Here is a 22536-nt window from a genome sequence, read left to right as displayed (position 1 = left end):
TGGAACCATGGATGTCCCGCGCAAGCCGCCTACGACCTGGGACGAGTACGAGGGCATCCGTCGGGGCTCGTTCGGTTCCAGCACCGGCAGCCACGTCCAATGGGAGGATGCCCCCGATCAGGAAAGAGGCTCCCCGTCGCGAGCGGACAGCAGCAGCGGACTGGCCAACCGTCTGCGCCAGAGAAGGTACCCAGACGCCCCACCCCCGCGCCCCCGACCGAGTCTAACCAGTCTAACCCACCCAGGTCCTCCATGTCGATGCGCTTCAGCTCCATTCGTCACGCTGGCGGCGTCAACAGCATCGACAACTTTGCCCGCTCGTGGCAGCGCGCCGCCGGCTTCCACGAGGTCACGCCGGTGCGCGCATACCGCGCCCCGGGTGCCGATGACATAGCCGAGAGGCATGGCGATATCGAATCTTCCCCGGGAGAGCACCGTTCGCTGCTCCGCGAGGCCTTTGAGAGCGAAGGGCGCCGTCCCTCTGACGATGCGGCTACGGAGCTGGACGACGAAGGGGGCACCACCATCACCCCGGTGCAGTCGCGCATCGACGAGACGAGAAATTCATTCCGCGAGGAGAGCATCTTTTCAATTGAACCGGCCTTGTCGTCGCCGTTTGCTGCAAGCTATGGAACCACCTACGGCAGTCTCCGGGACCGCGCAAACGAGTCGTCGATGCGCCATGCGGGCCGCCTGTTCACTGAGCAGCAACTTAAAGGCGCCCAGGCCGGCCCGGAGCAAGACAGGGAGCCATTGTTGGTAAAGCAGGTTGAAGAAGACGGGCACATTATCAACGTCGTGGTGGGCCAGTCGACTCTTCCGCAGACCATCTTCAACTCGGTCAACGTCCTGATTGGCGTCGGCCTTCTCACCTTGCCCTTGGCCCTGAAATACTCCGGCTGGGTCATTGGCATTCTCTTCTTCGTCTTTGCAGCCATTACCACATCCTACACGGCCAAGGTCCTCGCAAAATGCTTGGACGTGGACAGCTCTTTAATCACATTTGCCGACCTTGCTTACGTCGCTTTTGGCTCTCGTGCCAGGATTGCTGTCAGCATTCTTTTCACCCTGGAGCTGCTGGCCTCGTGCGTGGCATTGGTGGTCCTGTTTGCCGATAGTCTCAACGCGCTTATTCCCGGATTCGGCCTTCTCGGTTGGAAATTCGTCTGCGGCGCTATTTTGATACCCTTGGGATTTCTTCCTTTGCGTTTACTTAGTTTCACGAGCATCCTGGGTATCCTCTCTTGTCTCGGCAGTATGTATCACCGTGGCAAAAGCATGTTCGAAGCTAACGGGATGTCTCAGTCGTTTGTATGGTATTTATCGATGGCGCGATCAAGCCGCACCAGCCCGGGTCTCTCCAGGAGCCGGCCAAGACATATCTGTTCCCCGCGCACTGGGGCACTGTTCCACTCAGTTTTGGTCTCATGATGTGTAAGTCTAGAGCAGGATTGATTCTATTGGCCAGTATACTAACGCATCCGCAGCACCCTGGGGCGGCCACTCCGTTTTCCCCAACATTTACCGAGATATGCGGCACCCGTACAAGTATACCCGCGGCGTCAACATTACCTACAGCTTCACTGTAAGCCCCTCTCCCCACACATAGTCTCCACCTCTCTAACGCCACCCCAGTTCCTTCTCGACATCAGCATGGCCGTTGTCGGCATCCTCATGTTCGGCGACGGCGTCCTCGACGAAGTCACCTCCAACATCCTCCTCACGCCAGGATACCCACACTCCCTGTCCTTCCTAATCGTGATCTGCATAGCGATTATCCCACTCACGAAAGTGCCGCTCAACGCGCGCCCCATCATCAGCACAATCGAGCTCTTCCTCGGGCTGGACGCGCGCAGCCTCGCGGGTACGCAAGCCCTCGTCGGCGCCAACGGCTTCAACCGCGGCCTGCTGAAGGTGGGGATCCGCGTCGCGACGACCATCGTCTTCGTGCTTATGGCGGTGGCGCTGCCCAGCTTCGACCGCATCATGACGCTCATGGGCGCTGTCGCGTGCTTCACGATCTGCATCATCCTGCCGCTGGCGTTCAATCTCAAGCTGTTTGGCAAGGAGCTGGGCCGCGGCGAAACGGCCATGAATTGGGTCTTGATTGTGGTGAGCTCGGTTATGGCGCTTGTGAGCACCGTGGCTGCTTGCTTGCCTAAGGAGCTGCTGGGGGCTTAGGCGGTGAGAAGAGGGGGTGTTGTTGGTAGCGGTGCTGATGATGCGAGACGGGTGAGTTGAGCGGAGCAAAGCGCGTTGAAGCATTCCATGACAGCGTCGTGGCTCCGCTCATGCGAGTTACGATTAGACGTTCACGTGTACATGTCCCTTTCCTCTGACTCTATCCCTCGACGACGATCGCGCATTGTTGGTAAGCCTGGCGCGGCGTTGTATTTTCTGTCTGTGTTTTTTTCTTGTCTTTTTTAGTGGTAGCTTTCCTGCCTTCCTCTATCCTCCTATCCTGCTAACCTCCTTTCTCTCACCCCTTCTCTTCCCTTCCCTTCTCTTCGTTCTGCTACTTAATTCCGCAGTTAGCTCGGCGGCGCACGGCAGACCCTGTCTTGTCTTGTTCTTTGTTTCTTGTTTTTTCTTCGGCCTGGCTTGCGTGACGCTGCATTGCGCTGGCCGGCGTAAAAGTCGCTTTGGCGGATGGGACCTTGCTCTGCTGCGAGGCGGGGCGGAGGTGGAGACGGAGTCGGAGATGGGAAGCCTGCCTGCTTGCCTGCTTGCCTGCTTGCCTGCTTGCCTGCTTGCTTGCAGTACCGGCGCTTCCAGCTAGGCGGATATGTGGGCGACCATGATAGCGTAGGCGGATGCTGGCGCTGAGTGGCGCTGCCCTTTGCATGCATGCTGCTGCTGGGAGCGAGGGGCCAGCTACATCGCTCTGGCTTGGCTTGGCTGATGATTGGGCTTGCGAGAGCTTTGGATCCTCGCTATCTAGGTCCTCCTGCGTGGGAGGGTCGCCTTGCTGTTGCTGGTTGCGGTCGTCGTGTGATTGGGCGAAAGCGTTGGCTTTTTGCGCCTTTGATCGCCGATGATGATGTGGTAGGCGGGTGGGTGGGTGGTTGCTGCTTTCTTTCTTTCTCTCTTTCTTTCTTTGTGCGGACCGTGGCGTGGAGGGGGTGGGGAGTAATTTGTTGGTGTTGGTGGTGGTGGCTGTTGTTGCGGGTGAAGATTGGATGGCTGGTCGGTAGATATATGGTATAGGCTGTGGTGCTGTGGTGGGGAAGGAAAAGTCGTTTTCAGCTCTTGTCGCTTGGCTTGGTGTGTGTGTTGTGTGTTCTGGTGTCGAGGTTCGGGAGTGCTTGAACGGATGGCTGCTTCCATGAAGGCACTGCCTGGTACATCAAGCACACGCACATGCGCACAACATCCCCCGTCTCCGCGTCCACTCACTCACTCACTCACTTACTCCTCCCCCATCCATCCACGCACCCCCCACCCGCCCAGCCGGCTAATCCGCCTAGACACTCTACTCCAGCACGACACAGAAATTATTGCGCTTCCCCCCCGCATGCACCTCGACTTTAGGAAACTGCTGCTGCTTCCTCTTCACCCCTATGGCAGGGCCGTCGTACCGCCACAGCTGGTACACGAGCTTCGCGGTCAATTTCTCGCGCAGCGGCACGTAGCCCAGGCTGCCCATGATGGCGCCCAGCCGTGCCCGGTCGAGGTACCGCGAGTTGGTTATGCAGGGGGCGGGGAGCACGAGGAAGAGCGCGGGGAAGGGCGGGGGTTGGTCGTCTGCGCTGTGCTCGCTCTGCTCGTCTTGCTTGTTCTGCTTGTTCTGCTCGCTTTGCTCATCTTGCTCGCTGTGCTCGCTGCGCTCGCTACGCTCGCTGCCAACAGCGGGGGTGTTGGGAGAGAGGAAAGCGCAAGTGCGGCGGAGCATCTCGCCGCGGCCGACGGCGTCGGGGACGTAGTTGAGGACGAGGGAGAGGGAGAGGACGTCGAAGCGCTGCGAGTCGGACACGGGCAGCGGGCGCTGCATGAAGTCCTGCTGGGTGATTCCCGCGCCCTGGGAGTGCAGATCGATGCGCTCGACGGCGAAGTAGCGGCGCTTGGAGCAGGCATTTGTGGTGGAGAGTGCGCCGACCTCGAGAAGACGCAGACGACTCTCCTCAGCCTTCCCCTCCTCCTCCTTCTTCTCCTTGTGCGCGGCGCCCTTCTTCTTCAGTGCAGGCTGCAACTCCTCCAACCAATCGACCAGCACGCGGCTGCTGTCGCCGCCGCGCTCAGAGCTCTGTCCCGTAATGCTCGCGACCTGGTATGTTTCGATTCCGCCGGCGGCGTCGATGTCGCGCTGGATGGCGGCGGCGCGGGCATGCTCGCCGGCGCGCACGGCTTGCGCGTGCGCTTTCTGCAGCTGGTGGTGCCGGCGGATGATGCTGGCCGTGGCTTTGGCCGAGAGGCTGCTGCTGCTGCCGGGCTTGTGGGTGGAGAGGTGCTTAGAGCGGCCAGCGGCGAGGGAGGCGGGTTTCTTGGTTTTGCGTTTGGTGGCGGCCATGACTGCCCAGGTACTGCTCATCTATTCTGGGCATTGCGACAGTAGTTAAAACTGACTAGGTATCATGGGATTTGTCGCGCGCAGTGAGGGCGTGCACGGGCGGCGGTTCGGCGGCACATCTTGGCGGCCACTAGGCCGTGTAGGGAAGGTCAAGCGAGTTTCGTCTGTGGGAACTTCAACGCAAATATTCACGACTTCCACTCGACATCCGACGACTTCACGACCGACAACCCGGACGACAAACCACAGCAATGGCCCCCAAGGACACCAAGAAGGGTATGTGCAGGAAAAAACGCTCTCCGGCATCGCGACGTTGGGTGGATTTTCCCCTCGCGACGGGCGCAAGCGCAGAGCTTTTCCCTCACCACCATGAAACGGAACCATGAGCTGACGATTCTTCTTCTCTCCAGCTACCAAGCCCTCCGCCAAGGCTTCTGCTGCGGCCAAGGCCACTCTCCGCGGCGTAAGGACCCCTTCAAGTGGCGTGTGAGCACCCCATCGCTCACGGCCTTTTATAGGTCAACTCGCACAAGGTCCGCAAGGTTCGCCTTAGCACCACCTTCCACCAGCCCAAGACGCTGCAGCTGTCGCGCGCGCCCAAGTACCCCCGTACTTCGATCCCGCACCAGCCCCGCTTCGATGCCTCCAAGGTCATCATCCACCCGCTCAACACCGAGAGCGCCATGAAGAAGATCGAGGAGAACAACACCCTCGTCTTCATCGTCGACGTCAAGTCCAACAAGCGCCAGATCAAGGACGCTCTTAAGAAGCTCTACGACGTCGACACCATCAAGATCAACACCCTGATCCGGTAGGCTTACCCTGTTGTTCGGACCGTCAAATTGAAGGAATTGCGCGCTAATTTCGTCCGTCTCCAGCCCTGATGGTTCCAAGAAGGCTTTCGCCCGCCTGACCCCCGATGTCGACGCCCTCGACATCGCCGCCACCAAGCTGGCCATCGTCTAAACAACGAAAAACGGGGCAGGAGTTTTGCGGCTGTTGTGGCTGGTTTAGCAAAGGCCGGGAATTAAAAAATGTCATCTGGGTCAAGTTCGTGAATAGCGAATCGGAACAGCCAATTCACTTGTGTCAATGGGCAAACTTTTTATTTGATACCCCAAACGCTTCGGTCTGCAGTTGGAGCATTTTGTCGTCTATTTGCAGTCGGGGCCTCTCTTGTGACGTCAATGCGTGCATGCTTGTGCTCTGTGTGTGCTTGTGGTGGTGGTTTGGGAAATTTTTTGGCGTTTTTTGATCCGCAGCTTGCTGTCCAAGCTTTCTTCTCGCAGTGGAGATTCTGTTGCTTTTAATCTACAATATGACGCGCCTGGCGCAGCGTCACCAGGCTCGCGCTCGCGCTGAAGCTGCGCTCCGAGCCATCCGTCAACCATCCACAGCCCGAGCGAGCATTCATGTCGTCTCTGCCTTCACCCACTCTCGTGCCCGCCATTCCACTCATCCATCCATCCGCCCCAAGTCTTCTTCTTCCTTCCCTCCTTCCTCCCCGCGCTACCAGCCAGCGACAAACGCGCCGCCGCCGACCGTCGCCTACGCATTCCGAAGCGTCTCCAACTGGCGCAGCACGACGTGGTTGGCGTCGAGGAAACGGTCGACGCAGTTGGCCATGCACGGCTCCTCGGTGCGGTCGAGCTTGCCTTGCGATATCTTGCTCGGAATGCACTTCTTGAAGCAGATGTCTGTCAGGGAGTGGATTGCTGAGAGAGGCGTTAGTTTTGCGCTTGGGTTGGTGGGTTGGTGGGTTGGTGGGTAGAGGGGAATCCGTACACTGCTGGATGCGCGCCTTCTGCGACTCGGCGACGATGAACTGTTGCAGCTCGGCCTTGTCCTTCTCCGTCAGCTTGGAGATGTCGAGCTTGCTGTCGCCGAAGACGTCCATTGTTGCTGCTTTTTTCGTGTGGTAGCTAACGTGTGGTGGGAGCAGCGGCTGAGCTGGAGAGGATTGGCGGAGGTGCGTGGTTGCGCGTGGTGGTGTAGTGCTTGAGGATTGTCGCGCAGTCAATCTTTCGCGGACGGCTCGGTGACGAGCTTTCCCGTCGGCTGCCGTGCTGGGTTTAGCGCGGCGCTGACGTCGGCGTTTCTCGCGCCATCGGAGGTGCCTTGACACTTTGACCGATCTCGCGCTTTTGGTCTTGTCGGTCTGTTCATGAATAGAGGGGTTTCGGTCACGGCCCTGTTGTCCTCGAGAGAGCTTTGGTTTCAGGTCCCCCTATGCAGGGCAGGCACGGCGGCGGCGAAAGCATGTCTACATGGCACAGGGATCCAGCAAGATGCCCGCGCTTCACGTGCGCTGGAGGCACGGAGACTGATTATTCTTGATGCTCGAAAACGCGTCTGACATCGTGGCCGTTGTTCTCATCTGCTGGTCTTAATTGGCAGGCCAAGTGCGCAAGGGGGCCGGGTGCGTGCATTCACCTTATGGATCGTGCAATTGGCAAGGCGCTTCCAGGGCTTATAACTGCGTAAGCTTATAGGCTTGGTGGTGGGGATTGTTGTTGTAGGGAGAGGTTAGTTATCGTCGACATTCGATGGGTATGCGGAGCGGCGTTATATCTAGGACGCTAGGGTAGGATTTGTTCTACTAAAGTCTTCGGTATTGTTTTGTTAGTGATAAAGGTAGAGGATTCGTGATATATATATATAGTAATACGGCTATGAAATTATTTCGAAGAAGAGTCGATTATTTTTATTTGCTTTAACTTAGTATTTTTAGAAGGCCCGGTGCCATTTCCTTTTAAATATTAGGCTTACCCCTTAACCACGTATTGACTAAACACTGCCATACCCACCGATTGTTTCTTAGCTACTTATAAGCGGTTTTCTCTTCGCTCCTTTGAATTGATGGAGCCAAACAATTCCGTGCTCTCTGGATTCCCTTCTTTTTATTCCCCAACACCCTTTTCAATTCACGGTGACAACCAACTTCTTCCTCTTTGCAGCTATTGCCGCACCGGCGGCAACGTACAGCACTCTTACGGGTACGAGCAGTACGGAGCACATCAGTGCGGCAATAACATGATAAGGAGATAGTAGGAGTCGTTTTATTACACGAGGAAGGTATATTTTCGCCTCCGTTACAGATCAGTGCTTAATTAATACATCTACCTTTAGGAGTAAGGTTCCCCAGCTTTCGGTGCTAAAAGGATGCAAAAGCCATTCATAGAAACTTCGGAACTTTTCAGTTTAAAAGGCCTTGGTTACCGAGCGTCTCACTAAGAAGCACTCACAGTTGCAATGTCTCTGTACATGAAGAAAACCTAGCAGAGAACAGTCGTATCGTCCTGCAGAGCCCTACTTGAAAGGCGAGCAGTAGAGGGATCGCGCCAGAAGAAGAAGAGGAGGCCAAAGAGCATCAGAAGAAGTAAGTGAAATGAAATTGAAAAAGGGGAAGAGATGTCGGTGTTGTTCAGATCCAAATTAAGTACCTCGTCATCGTCATTATGCAGAAAAGTTGGTGATCTTTTTTGGAGAAAGATTAACTATTTCATGACTTCTGCCTCGGTGTCCCTTTATTTGATTCAAAATATCGCAATTGATGAACCGTTTAAAGCGGCGAAATGGCTTATGAAGCATGAGCTTTGTTCGCGCCGCGCCGACCAGTCTCGGATCTGGGTCTGCGTGTTTTAGAAGACAGTGGTTTGGAGCTTTATGCACGAACTTATCCAGGTCGGTATTATGTTTTTTATTTTACCTCCTGTCATATGGATACTGTTGACTATGATGACCTCGTTATTTAAGCTTACTGTTACACTCGCTGCTACTTCGTCACTGACTTCGCCATCAAGTCCTATAAGTCTCCATCGGCTAATTCTTTATCTATTGTCATCCCCGCAACCGCCGTCGCGATGGAGACCGACCACAGCAGCTCCTTGCCCCTTATGATATTGCCGAGTCATTTAAAAGTGCATAAAAGCTTGTACGGGATATTGTAATTGCATTTTTGCTTTTCTCATTTATTGCAGGACTAACCGGTTAAGAGCAAAGAGTTCCTGATTTGTTAAACTAAAAGTGTTTGGAAAAAAATGAAGAAATTCATATTGACTCCCTTCTTGTAGGTTTATTCTCCTGGGGATGATCTATTTTATGTTTTGCTCTATTCTTGATAAAAGCATGTTTGCCATTGTAGACTATACGTTTTTAACTTTCCATCGCTATTTATATTTTTTTGGCGTAAACAAGCGAATCGTTTTTTGACTTGTCACTGAGTATCTCTTAACTAAAACTGTCTGACACGAAGCCTCTGTATTTACTTCCCCCACAGTCATATATTGGTGTTTGGCTTAGACAGACATCATCGAAATAATCATAGCAGAATTCAGGAATAAGCCGCATCACAGCGCTTTTCAAGGAGCATTCCTCACTTCCGCATTTTGAAGTTCAAGCTTGACAAAAGGTGCCGTGATTGCTACCTCCGCCGTCGCTAGTAATCCAAGCTTTTATTGGTTACGTACGTGCAGCCCAAAAGTATATGCTCCAGTAGCTGGACAAAATACACTCGGATAGGTTTTTTTTTATTATTATTATTATTCTATTTTTTAAAGGAAAGAGTGAAAAGCTCGGAGATCCTTGGCTAGGCATACGGAAGCGTTTTCTTAGAAGTCTAGTGTGTTTCATGAACTTGTGACATTGGGCGCGCACCCTCCATTACAGGCATTGCTTTGCGTCTCGGCAGGATGAAGCATTGGGTGCGTGAGTCAACGGAGTCGAGGTTGCAGACAGTGAACCTTAATCCGCGAGCGCAGCCCGGCATCCTCCAACACTGCCATGCCAGTCTTGGACAGGGGGCGGTTCGAGGTTGAGAGGATCATTGAACGCAGGAGGTCGATGCCGGGACTTGACAAGAAGTCGTTCGGGAGTGTTGACTTGCCAAAAGTGTTCCATGCCTGAGTGTAGGCCAAGGGCCATTCATCTGGATGGAAGCCCTGAACGACTTGTGCAGCATCAACTATGTTTTCCACATCGGTCTGGTCATACAACGGGTTGTACATCAAGACCCTTGGCTGCGCATTCTGATGAAGTGTAACATCCGACCACTTGTACGAGTATCCGTCGCGGTAGAGCTAACGGCAGTGCTGGGAATGACAAAGACATTGTGAGTGCCGTTGTAACATTTCGCCAATGAGGCACGGGTGTCCATCTCTTGAGAGACAAAGGTTCCCAGAATATGATCCTGGTATTAAATACGGAGCTAATTGAAGAAGGTGTCATCCTCGGTATTTCCCAACGAAGTTTCCTTGTCAGTGGCTCCTCTGCTCTACTTATCAGAGCATCCTCAGGCGGAGAAAAGACATATGGCGTTGAGGCAACCGAGGGCAGAGAATGGGAAGCCGAAGATGACGAATTCCAGTCTCCAAAGCGTGTTTATTCCTCATAATCAGCAGAGCATGAGTTCACTGTCAGAGAGGCCTGCAACGGAATGAACATGCCGCAGTGCCCGCCAAGGAGAGTGACGCCGTGGACCAGCGTTCATCAGGACCGCCGTAGTTCATGTTATCTGTCTCAAAGTATGAGGCCGTCGGCGGCAGTCTTCAAGCTCTTGAGCCTTCAAACCCGCATTCTAATATGTTTTGGTTAGTATTGACTCCCCATAGAGCCCATTTAGGTAGAGGCTTACGCAACGCAAGAGGCACAAAGTCGCGTACTCCGACTGGCGGTTGGTCGGGATAAACCTCCGCGGCGAAGAGAGGCGCCACGACTGGGGTTGTTAACATCAGCATGTAAATTTCGGAAGAGTCCGCAACCATCCACAGCACGAGCAGTTGGTAGGGGGAAGGCAAAGCAGAATAGAGAGTTGAAATAGAAAGGAACTTACACCACTGCGCTGGACAACGTTGGCGCCGAGAGCAGAAAGGGCGCTGACTGTGCGTGCATATATAGGGTCTAAGCAAAAAGTGAAAAGCTGTTTAGATAGAGGGTCGAGGAGGTGTCAAGAAGGTGGGTATATATAAGGATCGGGGCCAGAGAGGCGCGAAGCACAAGGCCCATCAAGGTCCTCGTCCTCCAACCCCGGACCGACACAAAAGAAGACGCGCAAGGTTCTCGTTTCGAAGAGGAAGAGCAGTCGAATAAATATATTGAGCTTCGACGCGTCCAGCCGGCAAGAAGATCCGTTCGGACTCTGGAGTTCTCAGAGCTGGAGCCTGGGGGACAGGCTGGAAAGCGACAAATACAAACTCGTCGACGCAAACCCGCGGCACTCGGCTCAGCACTGCTTGCATCACCCCGGGTCAAAAAGCAAGCAAGGCACCTCTCGCGTAAAATCAAGAAGCTTGCAGGAGAAAAAGGATAGAAAGATCCAAAATGCCGCATCCAAAACGCTCTAGCCGTTTTTCCCTCTGCCAACTCCCGTTGCATCCAGCCACTCCATTTCCTCCCTTCCCTTTTAGTAGCCCCTCTCAAAACGGCACATCTCCACCTGATGCAACGCCGATTAAGAATATCAGTAAACTAATGCACGAAGGCGAAGAAGTACAGAGAAGACGAAAATTAGTTTCCGTGAGGACCGAAATCTTCATATGTCGAGGCGCAAAACGAGGCGTCGCAAACAGACAAGACAAAGGGAAGTAATGGCAAAGTACTCTAGAAGGACAAAGACAAAGAATAACGTGACGCAAGCCACAAGGTATTCGCACCCAAGGAAAAAGCAGAAATGTGCCGGTAGGCGGCTCCACCCACGAATAGCAGGCGACGGTGAGGTGTTCCGGGCTGTCGTTTGCTAAATGTACTTCAGTCTCCGAGCGACGAGCAAACACATGGCGACAAACGCCGTCATGACTCCTAGGATGCCGAACCACCACGCAAGGCTGCCTCCGTCCGCGCCACCAGGGACGGGTACGTTCATACCAAACATACCGCATACGAGGTTGAGTGGGACGAGGATGGTCGCAATGACAGTGATTTTGCCCAGCATCTCGTTGACGGAGTTGCCCTGGCTCAGATTGTCGATGGAAATTTGAGCGAGATAATTGCTGTGTGACCGCGAAAGCATCTTTTCAAAGTGGGACAAATTGCTCATCATGGTGACGACGTGGTCCTGGATATCGGAAAGGTACAGCCCCACGTCACCGCGCGGTGCGACACTGTACTGCTCGTTACAGCGCTTGGCAAAGCCCTTGATGACATCCGCCTTGCCGCCGAGCAAGCGCATCATGCTCATGACCTTCTTGCGGCATTCGCCGATGGCCCGCAGGATTTGGCGGCTGTCCTCTGCACGTGCAGTGAAGACCTGGTCTTCAATGGCGTCCGTCTCGTACTCAATCTCCCGAATTACTGGCCCAAAAGTATCGACAATGTCGTCGATGAGCGCGTAACAAACCCAATCTGCGCTGAGCGAGATATAGTCCTTGAGACGGGAGATACGCTTCCTGATGTTACCAGCATGCGGGTTGGGAGCGAACGTGAACGTGAGGAGACCTTCGCGGAAGACGACTGCGTAAACGTTGACCGGCTCCAGGAAATACTCGCTTTCCTTGTCCATTTGGTAGAAGGAGCGGAAACAAACAAAGTAGTACTGCTTGAACAACTCCACTTTTTCACGAGCTTCTTGCATCAAGATATCCTCCCTTGTGAGAGGATGGACGCCAAAAGCCTTGCAAATCGCGAAAACCTCCTCTTCGGTCGGGTTCAGCATGTCCAACCACCACAGACCGGCATCTGGAGGAAGTTCGAAGAGGTCCCGAAACGATTCTCCAGGCATCAACAGACCTCCGAGGTCAGTAGCATGGATGGTGTCATCGAGTTCGGAGGAGAAGAAACCGAATCTGTTTTGGTGGGCTTCGAAGACACCAGCGCCTGGGCCAAACTCTCCCTTCTCTTCCACCTCACCGGAACTGTCGGCGGCTTCCGTTTGATTGTAGGCGTGTGGAGCGTCCGACATGGCAAACTTTGGAAAGTCGGTGACGGAACCCTTCTGTCGCAAGTCGTGGAAGACGCGCGGCTTCGTGGAAGATGCATTGCTCTTGATGCTGGTTTTACTGGGCTTCCGCGACAACGGATTGACGATGGGCGTCTTGGTCGTGTTCTCTGCGACAAACTCTTCCAACTCCTCAAAGTCGATCCTGTACGTCTTTCCTGCTTCTTCGGGGACAGGAAAACAAACATCCTCCTCTGCCGAGCTGTGGCCTGAAGCTGCATCATTGACGGTGCCTGCGCGGCTCTGTTCGCTGAAGGTCGGACGGCGGGGATGAGAGACGTGCGACGCGGTGCGATGGATCCTCAAGTCAAGGTCTGAAGGAGCATGGCTGGTCATGGTCCCAGCGCGGTCGCGGCGGCGCGGATCGGCGAACGCATCCACAGAATTTGGCGGGGACATGGAGCGCGAAGACTTTGAGGAGGACCTAGACTTTGCGTACTGCTCGACCTGCGCATCGCGCGGGCGCCGGTGGGTGTTTCGCCTCGCAATTGGGCTAGTGGCAGAGCCCCGCCGAATGAACGGCGGTTGTTCGGCCATCGACGCTCCTGGACTTCTATCGTCGTCGAGGATGGCGCACTCAAAATCTCTCGCAATCATACCAGACCTTTCGAGCGCATTGTTTACCGTCAAGAGGTCGTTCCGATCAAAGGATGGAAAATTGACGCTGGCGACGGTTGGACGCCGACTGGTGGTGGGGCTCGGATTGTCTGCGCGGGGCATGGACTCGGGCTGATGACGGTGGTCGTCCAGGTCGGACACCGGGGTGCTGAACCTGGTCGCGATGTGCTCGGACTTGGGCGTGTCGGTCATGTTGATATCGGGGTCGAGGTCGGTGGATATCCTATGCAATTGCGGCGATCGACGTGTCGGTCTTGACTGGCGAGCCGCTTGTGAGCGCTCACCGCGTGAAGGCGCTCAACTTGAACGGGGGGCTTCGCGTAGGGAGCTGCCCTACACCAAGCCTGCGAAAATTCCCGAGGTAATCTCTGTACCTCCCACACCACCTAAACGTGCGAAAACCGAGGGATTGTGGTCAGCGCCGGTGCGCGTGTCGTCGGGGCCGAGGGATCAGTTATGGAGGCTTCTTGTCGCCTCCGCAGACCCAGATCTTTGGGCCGAGAAGAGGACGTGCGGGCAACGTAGAGACTTGAGTGCCCGCCAACTTGGTGGTATTGCGGTCGAGGGACGCCGAAACGTCGAGGGCCGGGGCGAAAGGGACGCGAAAGGAGTCGTCGAGGGCGCGCAGTCGTAGGAGCAGGGCCTAGTTCCTGGCCACAATACGGTGCGACAGCTAAGACCGTGCGGCTAGATTTGCGCTAGTCCCGAGGGACGCGGAGCGAGAGTCGAGGCGAGTCGAGCTGGGGACTGCAAGAATAGCGGGCGCAGGTAGGAAGCGACGGGAGGAGGAAGAAGACCCACAGGAGTCGAGGGGAGACGGTGTAGCGGGGGAAGAGGGAGGCAAAGTGGGTGAGGTGAGAGCGAAGGGCGGGCGACGTCGTAAAGAGTTTGCTTGGCGCCGATTGTCCGTGTCCGTGTTTTTAGTTAGTGCCCGCTTCCCGGCGGAAGAAGCAGCCATTGATCCAGAATAGCTGCCCAAGCTGCGGCTGATGTAATTGACAGCCCACCCACTCATCTCCGGCCTTGCGAGCACGGTCTAGAGCCACATCTACCATCCGCAACATACCACTACCACCTGCACCCATGGCCGACGAATTGCTGGATAAGGCCCGCGACCTGCTCGAGGGCCAGATTGTGCGTTGTTTTCCCAGCCCCCCTGTGCCACGCATGTCCCCCCCTTCAGCTGCGCCGCTGACGTCTCTAGGACTTTGATGGTCAGCGCCTTGCCGAACTGCTCACGACCGCGCTGCTGTCTACCGCCGGCGTATGTTGCCCCACGCACCCCACGCCGCCCTGCCTGACGCTCTGCCTGACGCTCTGCCTGACGCCTTTTTAGATTGTCGCCTTCTTCGTCGGTTACGCGACCCAAAACATCGTGCTGTCGCTCTACATTGTCCTTGGTGGTGCCGCACTCACCTTTTTCGTCGTCGTCCCTCCATGGCCTTTCCTCAACAAGGACCCCATAACCTGGCTCCCGCCCCAGTCGAGTGGCACACGCGGAGTTGAGATTGAGGTGGATGGGGACAAGGTCACTTGAAGTCGCGGCATTTCACCAGGCGCAAACGGGGGTTCTTGCATGAATTGGTTTGAAGTGATACTTCGGGGAGTCGATCGCTGCCCTGCTCACTGGGCTGGTAGAGGAAGATTGCGGTGAGAGATGCTGTTGTACATGGTGGCACGGCTGTTTACCCGGTCGTCGTGCATGTTATCGTTTGTGATTCCCAGCGAGCATACCTAGGCCCTACTAGGCGACAGTGGATTCAGAGGTAGGCGGGAAAATGGTGGTGGTAGTCTGATCCATTTTCCATCCGATATAAGGCTCCGTCAGCCGTCAAGCGTCAACCGTCATTTATGTAGCAATGGCGCTAAACCGAAAGCGGGAGCGAGTGGCTTGGCGCAACACCTCATCACAGGCGGCGGCGACAACGGCGCCCGACACAGCCTGCCGCTCGCTCGCTGCCCACTCCAAATCCCCCCCAATACACTGCAATGACGCAGACAGTCTTCGTCTCTTCCCCTCTCCAGTATACCTACATGTTCACCACTGCTTCTTCTGCGACTTCTTCCTCGTACAACTCGACTCAGCACCGCCCACCTCCACGCTCGCGATCCCTCACGTAACAGCCTCATCATCTCCTTTCATCCGTCCTGCGGTCGCATCCGTGTCGCATCTCCGCACGCCATGGCCGACGAAACAACAACCCCCTCCAAGCCCGCCGGCCGCCACAACCACTCCAAGAGCACGCCCTCCAAGGCGCTTCCAAACGCCTCAGACGCTGTCTCGACGCCGCCGGGCAAGCCCAGCCAAGGCCGCCGCGGCCGGAATCACAACAACTTCGACAACGCCCAGCGCCTCTCCTGCTCCGACTCGCCCGCCACGCAAATCCGCACAGGAGGTTGGCACACTTGCGGCGCACTCGAAGGTGCAAGAGCTGACAGCATGTAGACGGAACGCTATCGGACGGCCCGGCAGCCACTGGCAGCCAGAAGAAAGGCCGCGGACGGCAGCGCAACAACATTACCAACTCCAACCCCAACAACAACAACAACAACAACCCTAACAACAACGGCGCCAACGGCCGCGCATCGCCCATGAAGACGCCCCAGCAGCCCGTCGCGGCCAATGGCACCCCCGCCAAAGACGGCGCCTATGCGGGCCCCGCCTTCCACGCTTCTCCGGCCCCGTCGGCCTTGCCCATGCCCAAGTTCTTTTCCAGGTCGGTTCCCGCAAACAACGCTCCGACCAGCCTACAGTCCCGCCTCGATCAGGATTCCGACAGCAGCGGTACCAGCGACAAGAGCGACTCGCCCTCGTTGCTCGAAGCTACGCCGTCACAGCCCGCTCTCACCTCGGCCACACCTGCTCAGGCGATCGCTCCACGTGAGCATCAGGAATCTCCGCTTGACTTTTTCTTTAAAGCCGATCGGGCGGAGAAGGCGAAGAAGAATGGTCCCAACACGCCTGACGGCAAGAGTCCGTTGCCCATCAACGGTAGGAACCACACCAGGCACGAATCCAATGGCAATGGCAATGGCAATGGCAATGGCAATGCGCGGGGACTTTTCTCAATGGAAATGGAAACGGGATACTCTGCTACCCCGAAGCCTACCTCTCCAAGCCCTGCTGGGTCTCGTGAGCGCATCGTCGCAAACCGCTCCATCACCGCTCCTTCCAGCATTCCTAGAACCAGCCAGAACGCCGAACCTCTTCCTCAGGCCCTTCAGGATCTCTTCAACTCTTCCAGGAAACCTGCTCAGCAGTCACCGTTTGATAGTGGCCGCAAAGTGACGCCGAACCGCGCCGCGCCCGACTTCCACACTCCGTCACCATTTTACCAGCCCTCTTCGGGACCGAAGAATGGCACGAGTCCTCACACTCCTGCGGCTCAGATGGACCTCGAGGCCAATCCCTATTATTATGGCAACCGCAATCTTTCACCTCTGTTCCAAGCCGCCAAGGGAGATTCTACAAAGCGCGCTTCAGGCCTTCGCCAAGAAGTTGCTTCCCCGTCCGACCGCCCGGATCTGCCGGCTACCACGCGCTCAGACCCCGCACCATTCACGCCATCCCGCGCCACTAACGGAAGACCCGACGCTTCCACGATTTCGCGCAATTACCTGAACTCGCACATTCAACAGGCTGCGGGCAATCCCTCCTTGATGCCGTACCAGCAAGCTGGCGATGGTAATCTCGGCTCGCCGTTTGCATCGACCGGCACCTCCTCTCCTGCTCGCAACGCATCAACTGCGGATGCAAAGGCCATGGAGAATGATTTGAAGCGTCTTCTCAAGCTTCAACTTGTCGATACGTAGGATAGCTGGCGTCTCGGGTGCCACCCATTTGGAGTTTGGCCATCTCCGGCGGTTCATGTCGATCCGGACGCGTTGTTCGGATCTTGATTCGATTGGTTTACTCGACTGGTTTACTACTGGACTGGTTATTATCGACAGATTCAGACGGTGTCCGATTTCTGGCGTAGATTTCTCCGGATACCCTTGCAGTTGTGTGCGGATCTTTTTTGCACAAATTTCGTTTTTCGGCTCGTATCCTCGGCTCCATGGGTTTCGATTATGGGTCGGGATCACTTCTTAGGCGAAAATAATTCCTCGGCCTGGCATGGCACGAGGATATCCATGGGTTTTAACAACTCGGCTGCGCGGGGCGTTCTGGAGGCAGGGCCTAAGTTCTGCATCCCACTGGCGTTTTTCCCACTGGCGTTTCCACTGGCGTTTTTCACTGGTATTTTTTCTATTTCCTTTATATGTCTTGTATCGAGCTCTTTCGCTTTTTCCTGCGCTAGGGTTCTCTCGTTTTTTTGCGAATTTTGTCATTGTAGTCGTACCATAGCACATCTGCTTGATTCTCCTTTTTCTACTAGTTTGGGACGGCGTTTGTTCAAGGTTTGGGAGACTCGACACGGGAGTCATTTTTCCTCTGCGGCGAACCACTGCTTGGATGATACCCCGGATGGGATTCAGGTGCAGTCGCTGGGCATGGGTCGGCGTCGGAGGGGCTGCCGTCGTCGCGGTCACGGGTCGATTCCTTCGGCACCACAATCACAATAGAAAAAACATAAAAAATAGGGCATAGATGTCTAATAAGATGTTTTATGTCCACCTTGGTTGTGTGTGCATTGGGTGATGCGGTTTTGTTTTGTTTCTACTTATGTCGGTTCGCAAGATGTCATTTTTCATTTGCTACCAAAGCACGCCCAACTAGTTACTTTCCATGCCTCTCGTTCCACTTCCGATCAAACACCTGCAAGCTCCGCTGCGCAGTTGGGACCACATCCAAGGCCTTGATCGAAACCTTTTCGGGCTGACTCAACATGAAAGCAGCAGCATCCGCGACCTCATCGGCGACAAGCGGCTCAAAGCCAGCCATGAAGTCATCATACTGCTTCTTGTCATAACCGACGCGCAGCTCATGGAAGTTGGTGGCAACAACACCAGGCCGCAGCGCTAAGACCTTGATATTTGAGTCCTGCAGCTCGGTGCGCAGCACGTTGGTGAAGGCCTCTTGCGCCGCCTTACTGGCATGGTACACGGCCTCGCCAGGGAACGGGGGGACCTCAAGACCCGTGGTCGACGTCACGTTCAAGATGGTTCCGCGGCCCCGCACGCGCATGCCGCCCGCGTTGAGCGCCGCGTAGGCCGCAAACATGTAGCCGTTGATGTTGGTGCCGGTCATGGTGATGATGTCGGTAATGGCGAGGTCCGGGAAGGCGGCCGGCGCACCTATCGCCAGCCCTGCGTTGTTGATCAACACATCGAGCGGACCCGTCTTTTGCACTGCGTCCTTGATGGCGGAGTCCAGAGCGGCGTGGTCCTGCACGTCGACCGAGGCCGTCACGACTCGTTCGTTGCCGAGCTCAGACGCGAGCTGCGAGAGTTTGTCTTTGGACCGGGCGAACAGGATAAGTGTCGCGTCTTCTTGGGCAAGCCTTTTGGCGATGGCGGCTCCAATGCCCATCGAGGCGCCGGTAATGAGCACGTTTTGCCCTTTGAGTGACATTGTTTTGACGATCGTGAGGGTCCGATGGAGTGGGTGCTGGAGTTTGGTACGATGCAGGCCGGGCTCCGGGAATAACTTTGTCTGCGTGCGCCTCACGAGGTCACCATCAAATAGTTATACTATGCTAAAAGCGACTGGTGAGTCGTTGATGGCGAATTAAAAATATATACGGAGGTAGGAGATAGAGGTGGTGGTCAAGTTGAGATGTTGAACCTTACATCATCGTGTTCAAAGACTTCCGGCATTCTCCCACCTTGTGACCTTCCTGACATCTCTCCGAGTTGAACCGATGCGGCTCCACCAGCCTCCTTCCATCAACTCTCCATGTGTTCCATAGTTACACGGCGCAACTGACAGCTGGATTTGTAACTGTCGAGGACGAAGAGGAGCGTGAACGGCCCCGCTGGCTGTCACTCGGGTGACGGAAATACGATTTCCACGGCTGACGACGTCTGCACATTGAACAACGGAACCGATGAATGCGACTAGACAACAACGGAACTGCCATCAACGAGAGACAAGCCGCAAACGTTCTTTTACTTGACAGCTGAAATCAGTCCATCAAACATGCGCATCGCTATTAAGCACAATGAGCCTGTGTAACGGTTGTTCAGGAGAGATCTTGCCATCCTACACCTCGAATGGAAACCTTGATGGAGCACAGACTGAATATTAACATTGAGATGCAGATTAACTTTCAAAGCAATTTTGGTCGATCCATTAGGCACGCAACATCGTCTGCCCCGGATCTCGCCATGAGAATGGGAGCATAACATACGCATGTCATCTTGGGCTGAACCAAGTAAATTGCGGGAATATTGTCCAGGGACCAGGATGAAACACGAACTTTACATTTTCTCAATCATCCAAGGTTGTCTGCAGAAAAAGCCTATGTTAGCGCCCCCGGATCGGGACATGCGCCAACACAAACACGGCCGCTGGTCTTAACTCAGGTTGTTGTAGTCCCCGGGAATTGCGATATCTTTGGACAAGCATTTGACGATCATGCTGTTCAAAGTCCTATGCCACGTTACCATGGCTCCTTTAAATGGTTGCGTTGCCAAAAGGGGACAATATCGTGGTCGCGTGCGAAGACAGCGGCTCAAATCCATGGGGCGCTTCCAATCCTTGCCGGGAATCCGGAATAGTGGGAGATATGCCGCCATATCTCACCCAGCATTGATGCCCTGGCGGTTCGTGATCACCGTCGGATTCGCTTTCCTGGGGATCATGGCCCAACCTCCGTCACCTATGCCCTGACCAGCTCGTGGTTGAAGCTCGATTCATTTGTCCGAGCTGACCATATTGGCCATCTTATCCTAAACTCCCAGGCTGTCAGAAGGTCATACAATGGTAGACAAAAAGTTATGACCGCGAGTGTCATTAGGGTGCACATGTAGGGATATGAAATGAATCGTAGATGTCCGTCTACGTCCTTAGAGAGCGGCTGAGGAGCCGAAGGCAAGAGGTTAAGTATGCTGCAAGCCTCCTCTGTTGTGTTCTCCCAAGCCACTGAATTCGCGATTCTTTCATCCAAACATTCTTTTCTTTGACCATGCCACCACGTCTCTCTTTGCCTTTGGCTTCTTTCGTTTTGTTGTACTCGGTCGCTCGAGCTCGGCCTATCAATGATGCTCTCCTGGACGAATATGACTATGTTGGTATGTCCGCAGATACCAATCTACAATGACCGGCATTTCTAAAATAATGACATGCTAACTTCTATAGTTGTCGGTGGAGGTTTGTTTCAAATTCCGCTTTGATCATAGGCTTCTAACATTGAGCAGGTGTAAGTGGTCTCACTGTTGCCAACCGTCTTTCCGAAGATCCAGATGTAACGGTTCTCGTGCTCGAGGCCGGCCCCTCGCCTGAAAACGAGGAATGGATGACGGTGCCCTACTTTGTCGGAAACAACCCCAACCCAAAGGAAGGATCCTTGTCTGCTCATGAGCAATACGATTGGAACATCGGAACCGAGCCGCAGACCTACCTGGACGGGCTTACCAGACACTACCCGCTTGGACGTGGTGTCGGTGGTGGAAGTTTGATCAACGGCATGCTCTGGAACAGAGGCAACAATGGAGATTGGGACGACTGGGCGGCACTCGGCAACGAAGGCTGGGATTGGAAGGGTGTTCTGCCATACTTCCAGAAGAGCGAGAGGTTCACGCCAGACTTTTCAGCCCAAAATTCCGAGCAGTATTCCATTATTGCGGACAACAATGTCCACGGCACCAATGGTCCCGTCAACATCAGCTACCAAGGCTACTTTTACAGCGCCACCCAAAACCTGTTCAATGGACTGAACGAACTTGGGGTCCCGACGAGCACCGACTGCGCAGCTGGCGACAATGCTGGTACTGCCTTCTTGCCACTGGCAATCGATGCCGAGGGCAAGTCGCGATCTCATGCCAAGAGGGCTTACTACGACCCTGTTGCGGGCAGGGACAACCTTTTCGTTTCAAACGGTCAGTTCGTGACTCGCTTGAACATCGAGGGTACGGAGCAGCCCGAGGATGAGCCTACAGTCGATGACAATGCCGATGGCCAAGGTACCCAGGCCGGTCCAAGTGATCCATTCCACGTATTCAACTTCATTCCCTCTTTCGACTCTTCCTGGAAGTCGCGTGTGCATGGTCCCCAGGGCCACGCCAAAAACGGCCGTCAACGCCCCCACATCAAGCGTAATAGCAACCGCAAGAGGGACCTCCCCAATGTCAAAATCAGCGGTGTCGAGTACGCGGCCAGCGCCTCAGCCCCTCGTTACAATATCACTGCGCGCCGCGACGTCATTCTCGCTGCCGGTGCTGTTCACACCCCTATCCTGCTTCAGTTGTCTGGCATCGGAGACCAGGACTTTTTGTCTGCCTACAACATCTCCACGGCGGTTGATCTCCCTGGTGTCGGTAACAACTACCAGGATCACTTCATGGTCACTACCAACTATCCCTGCCAGAGCACTGCTTATCACGGTCCTATCTTGTACGGCGCCAACTCAACATACGATGAGATCAACCGCGCCGAGTATTACAGTAGCAGTACTGGCGTCTGGACTGCCGGCTCACCCAACGGCGTCGCCTTCCCATCTCTCAAGTCCATGACGACCAACTACACGGTCATCTCGGATCAAGCCAAGGGCCAAGTCTACGGCGAGCACCTCCCCGGAGGTCTCGACGACACTGTCGTTGCAGGTTACAACCGCCAAAAGGAGCTCTTATTGAGCGCGCTCAACAACGAGAATCGCGCCCAGTTCGAACTCCTCAACGACAACAACGGCCACTTTACCTACTCTGTTATGAAGCCCTTCACGCGCGGCCAGGTCCAGATCCGCTCCCGCAACCCCTTCGACACCCCCTCCATCGACCCACGCTACGGCGCGAACCCTGTCGATCTGCAATACCTGGTGGAGGCCCTGCGATTTAACCACCGCCTCATCCAGACGCCGTCTATGCAGGAGCTTCAACCCGGCGAGTCGTTCCCAACCGCCGCGCAGTTGAACGATGATGCCCAGTTGTTGAACTTGGTCAAGGAAGCTATCTACACCGAGTACCACCCCAGCGGCACTGCCAGCATGCTTCCTCTTGAACTCGGTGGTGTTGTCGATGCACACCTGAAGGTCTATGGAACACAAAATCTCAAGATTGTTGACGCGAGCATTTTCCCACTCATCCCGGCCGCGCATCTCCAGGCTTGCGTTTATGCTGTTGCCGAGAAGGTATGTGTTTGTTTTGGTTTGTGTGATTGATCAGTACTGATGTTATTAGGCTGCCGATATTATCAAGGCTGATAATGCGCGTGAGGCTGCTGCTGGCAATGGTGCTGCTTCCAGCGCTGCTTCTAGTAGCGTTTCTGCTAGTACTGCCCCGGCTAGCAGCGCTCCTGCTCAGCAAAGCTCTTCCGCCCAACCAGGCTCTTCCGCACAGCAAAGCTCGTCCGCTCAGCAAAGCTCGTCCGCTCAGCAAAGCT

At 55.1% G+C, this 22536-nt stretch overlaps 10 protein-coding genes across 10 annotated transcripts in view; 6 read left to right on the top strand and 4 right to left on the bottom strand.

Annotated features, from left to right (window-relative positions):
- Positions 1 to 7: 7 nt before the first annotated feature.
- On the top strand, positions 8 to 2181 carry K452DRAFT_226056 (uncharacterized protein; the record flags this gene model as incomplete). The annotated part of the gene is made up of 5 exons (XM_033536801.1): positions 8 to 186; positions 246 to 1255; positions 1306 to 1434; positions 1488 to 1585; positions 1636 to 2181. The coding sequence occupies 5 exons, from the start codon at positions 8 to 10 to the stop codon at positions 2179 to 2181; spliced, it is 1962 nt and encodes a 653-aa protein (XP_033398424.1).
- Positions 2182 to 3472: 1291 nt separating this feature from the next.
- K452DRAFT_297261 (uncharacterized protein) lies at positions 3473 to 4507 on the bottom strand (the record flags this gene model as incomplete). Its single annotated transcript, XM_033542002.1, has 1 exon — positions 3473 to 4507. One exon carries the CDS (start codon positions 4505 to 4507, stop codon positions 3473 to 3475), a length of 1035 nt encoding a protein of 344 aa, XP_033398423.1.
- A 203-nt stretch (positions 4508 to 4710) lies between these two features.
- On the top strand, positions 4711 to 5677 carry K452DRAFT_350503 (uncharacterized protein). Its single transcript, XM_033545662.1, has 4 exons — positions 4711 to 4783; positions 4918 to 4970; positions 5026 to 5318; positions 5386 to 5677. The coding sequence occupies exons 1-4, from the start codon at positions 4759 to 4761 to the stop codon at positions 5471 to 5473; spliced, it is 459 nt and encodes a 152-aa protein (XP_033398422.1). The 5' UTR covers positions 4711 to 4758; the 3' UTR covers positions 5474 to 5677.
- Positions 5678 to 5876: 199 nt separating this feature from the next.
- Positions 5877 to 6511, bottom strand: K452DRAFT_248174 (uncharacterized protein). The gene is made up of 2 exons (XM_033538083.1): positions 6293 to 6511; positions 5877 to 6222 (listed from the first exon to the last, which is right to left on the bottom strand). Exons 1-2 carry the CDS (start codon positions 6402 to 6404, stop codon positions 6056 to 6058), a joined length of 279 nt encoding a protein of 92 aa, XP_033398421.1. The 5' UTR covers positions 6405 to 6511; the 3' UTR covers positions 5877 to 6055.
- Positions 6512 to 11240: 4729 nt separating this feature from the next.
- On the bottom strand, positions 11241 to 13247 carry K452DRAFT_225737 (uncharacterized protein; the record flags this gene model as incomplete). Its single annotated transcript, XM_033536775.1, has 1 exon — positions 11241 to 13247. The coding sequence occupies one exon, from the start codon at positions 13245 to 13247 to the stop codon at positions 11241 to 11243; it is 2007 nt and encodes a 668-aa protein (XP_033398420.1).
- Positions 13248 to 14111: 864 nt separating this feature from the next.
- On the top strand, positions 14112 to 14902 carry K452DRAFT_286347 (uncharacterized protein). Its single transcript, XM_033540278.1, has 3 exons — positions 14112 to 14189; positions 14260 to 14319; positions 14392 to 14902. The coding sequence occupies exons 1-3, from the start codon at positions 14139 to 14141 to the stop codon at positions 14590 to 14592; spliced, it is 312 nt and encodes a 103-aa protein (XP_033398419.1). The 5' UTR covers positions 14112 to 14138; the 3' UTR covers positions 14593 to 14902.
- A 335-nt stretch (positions 14903 to 15237) lies between these two features.
- K452DRAFT_307645 (uncharacterized protein) lies at positions 15238 to 16868 on the top strand (the record flags this gene model as incomplete). Its single annotated transcript, XM_033543087.1, has 2 exons — positions 15238 to 15451; positions 15502 to 16868. The coding sequence occupies 2 exons, from the start codon at positions 15238 to 15240 to the stop codon at positions 16866 to 16868; spliced, it is 1581 nt and encodes a 526-aa protein (XP_033398418.1).
- A 129-nt stretch (positions 16869 to 16997) lies between these two features.
- Positions 16998 to 17698, top strand: K452DRAFT_9452 (uncharacterized protein). Its single transcript, XM_033547341.1, has one exon. The coding sequence runs from the start codon at positions 17127 to 17129 to the stop codon at positions 17619 to 17621; it is 495 nt and encodes a 164-aa protein (XP_033398417.1). The 5' UTR covers positions 16998 to 17126; the 3' UTR covers positions 17622 to 17698.
- On the bottom strand, positions 17699 to 18813 carry K452DRAFT_9455 (uncharacterized protein). Its single transcript, XM_033547343.1, has 2 exons — positions 18789 to 18813; positions 17699 to 18694 (listed from the first exon to the last, which is right to left on the bottom strand). The coding sequence occupies exon 2, from the start codon at positions 18568 to 18570 to the stop codon at positions 17776 to 17778; it is 795 nt and encodes a 264-aa protein (XP_033398416.1). The 5' UTR covers positions 18571 to 18694; positions 18789 to 18813; the 3' UTR covers positions 17699 to 17775.
- A 1165-nt stretch (positions 18814 to 19978) lies between these two features.
- K452DRAFT_9419 (GMC oxidoreductase) overlaps positions 19979 to 22536 on the top strand; it is a 3249-nt gene continuing 691 nt past the window's right edge. The window contains exons 1-4 of the mRNA XM_033547338.1: positions 19979 to 20231; positions 20299 to 20310; positions 20358 to 22285; positions 22335 to 22533. Of these exons, the coding sequence (XP_033398415.1) occupies positions 20126 to 20231; positions 20299 to 20310; positions 20358 to 22285; positions 22335 to 22533 (2245 nt within the window). The 5' untranslated portion in view covers positions 19979 to 20125. The remainder of the gene's footprint in view (positions 20232 to 20298; positions 20311 to 20357; positions 22286 to 22334; positions 22534 to 22536) is intronic.

This window comes from Aplosporella prunicola (genome assembly GCF_010093885.1).
Source record: "Aplosporella prunicola CBS 121167 unplaced genomic scaffold K452scaffold_10, whole genome shotgun sequence".
Classification (NCBI taxonomy): domain Eukaryota; kingdom Fungi; phylum Ascomycota; class Dothideomycetes; order Botryosphaeriales; family Aplosporellaceae; genus Aplosporella; species Aplosporella prunicola.
This window is presented reverse-complemented; position numbering and strand designations above follow the sequence as displayed.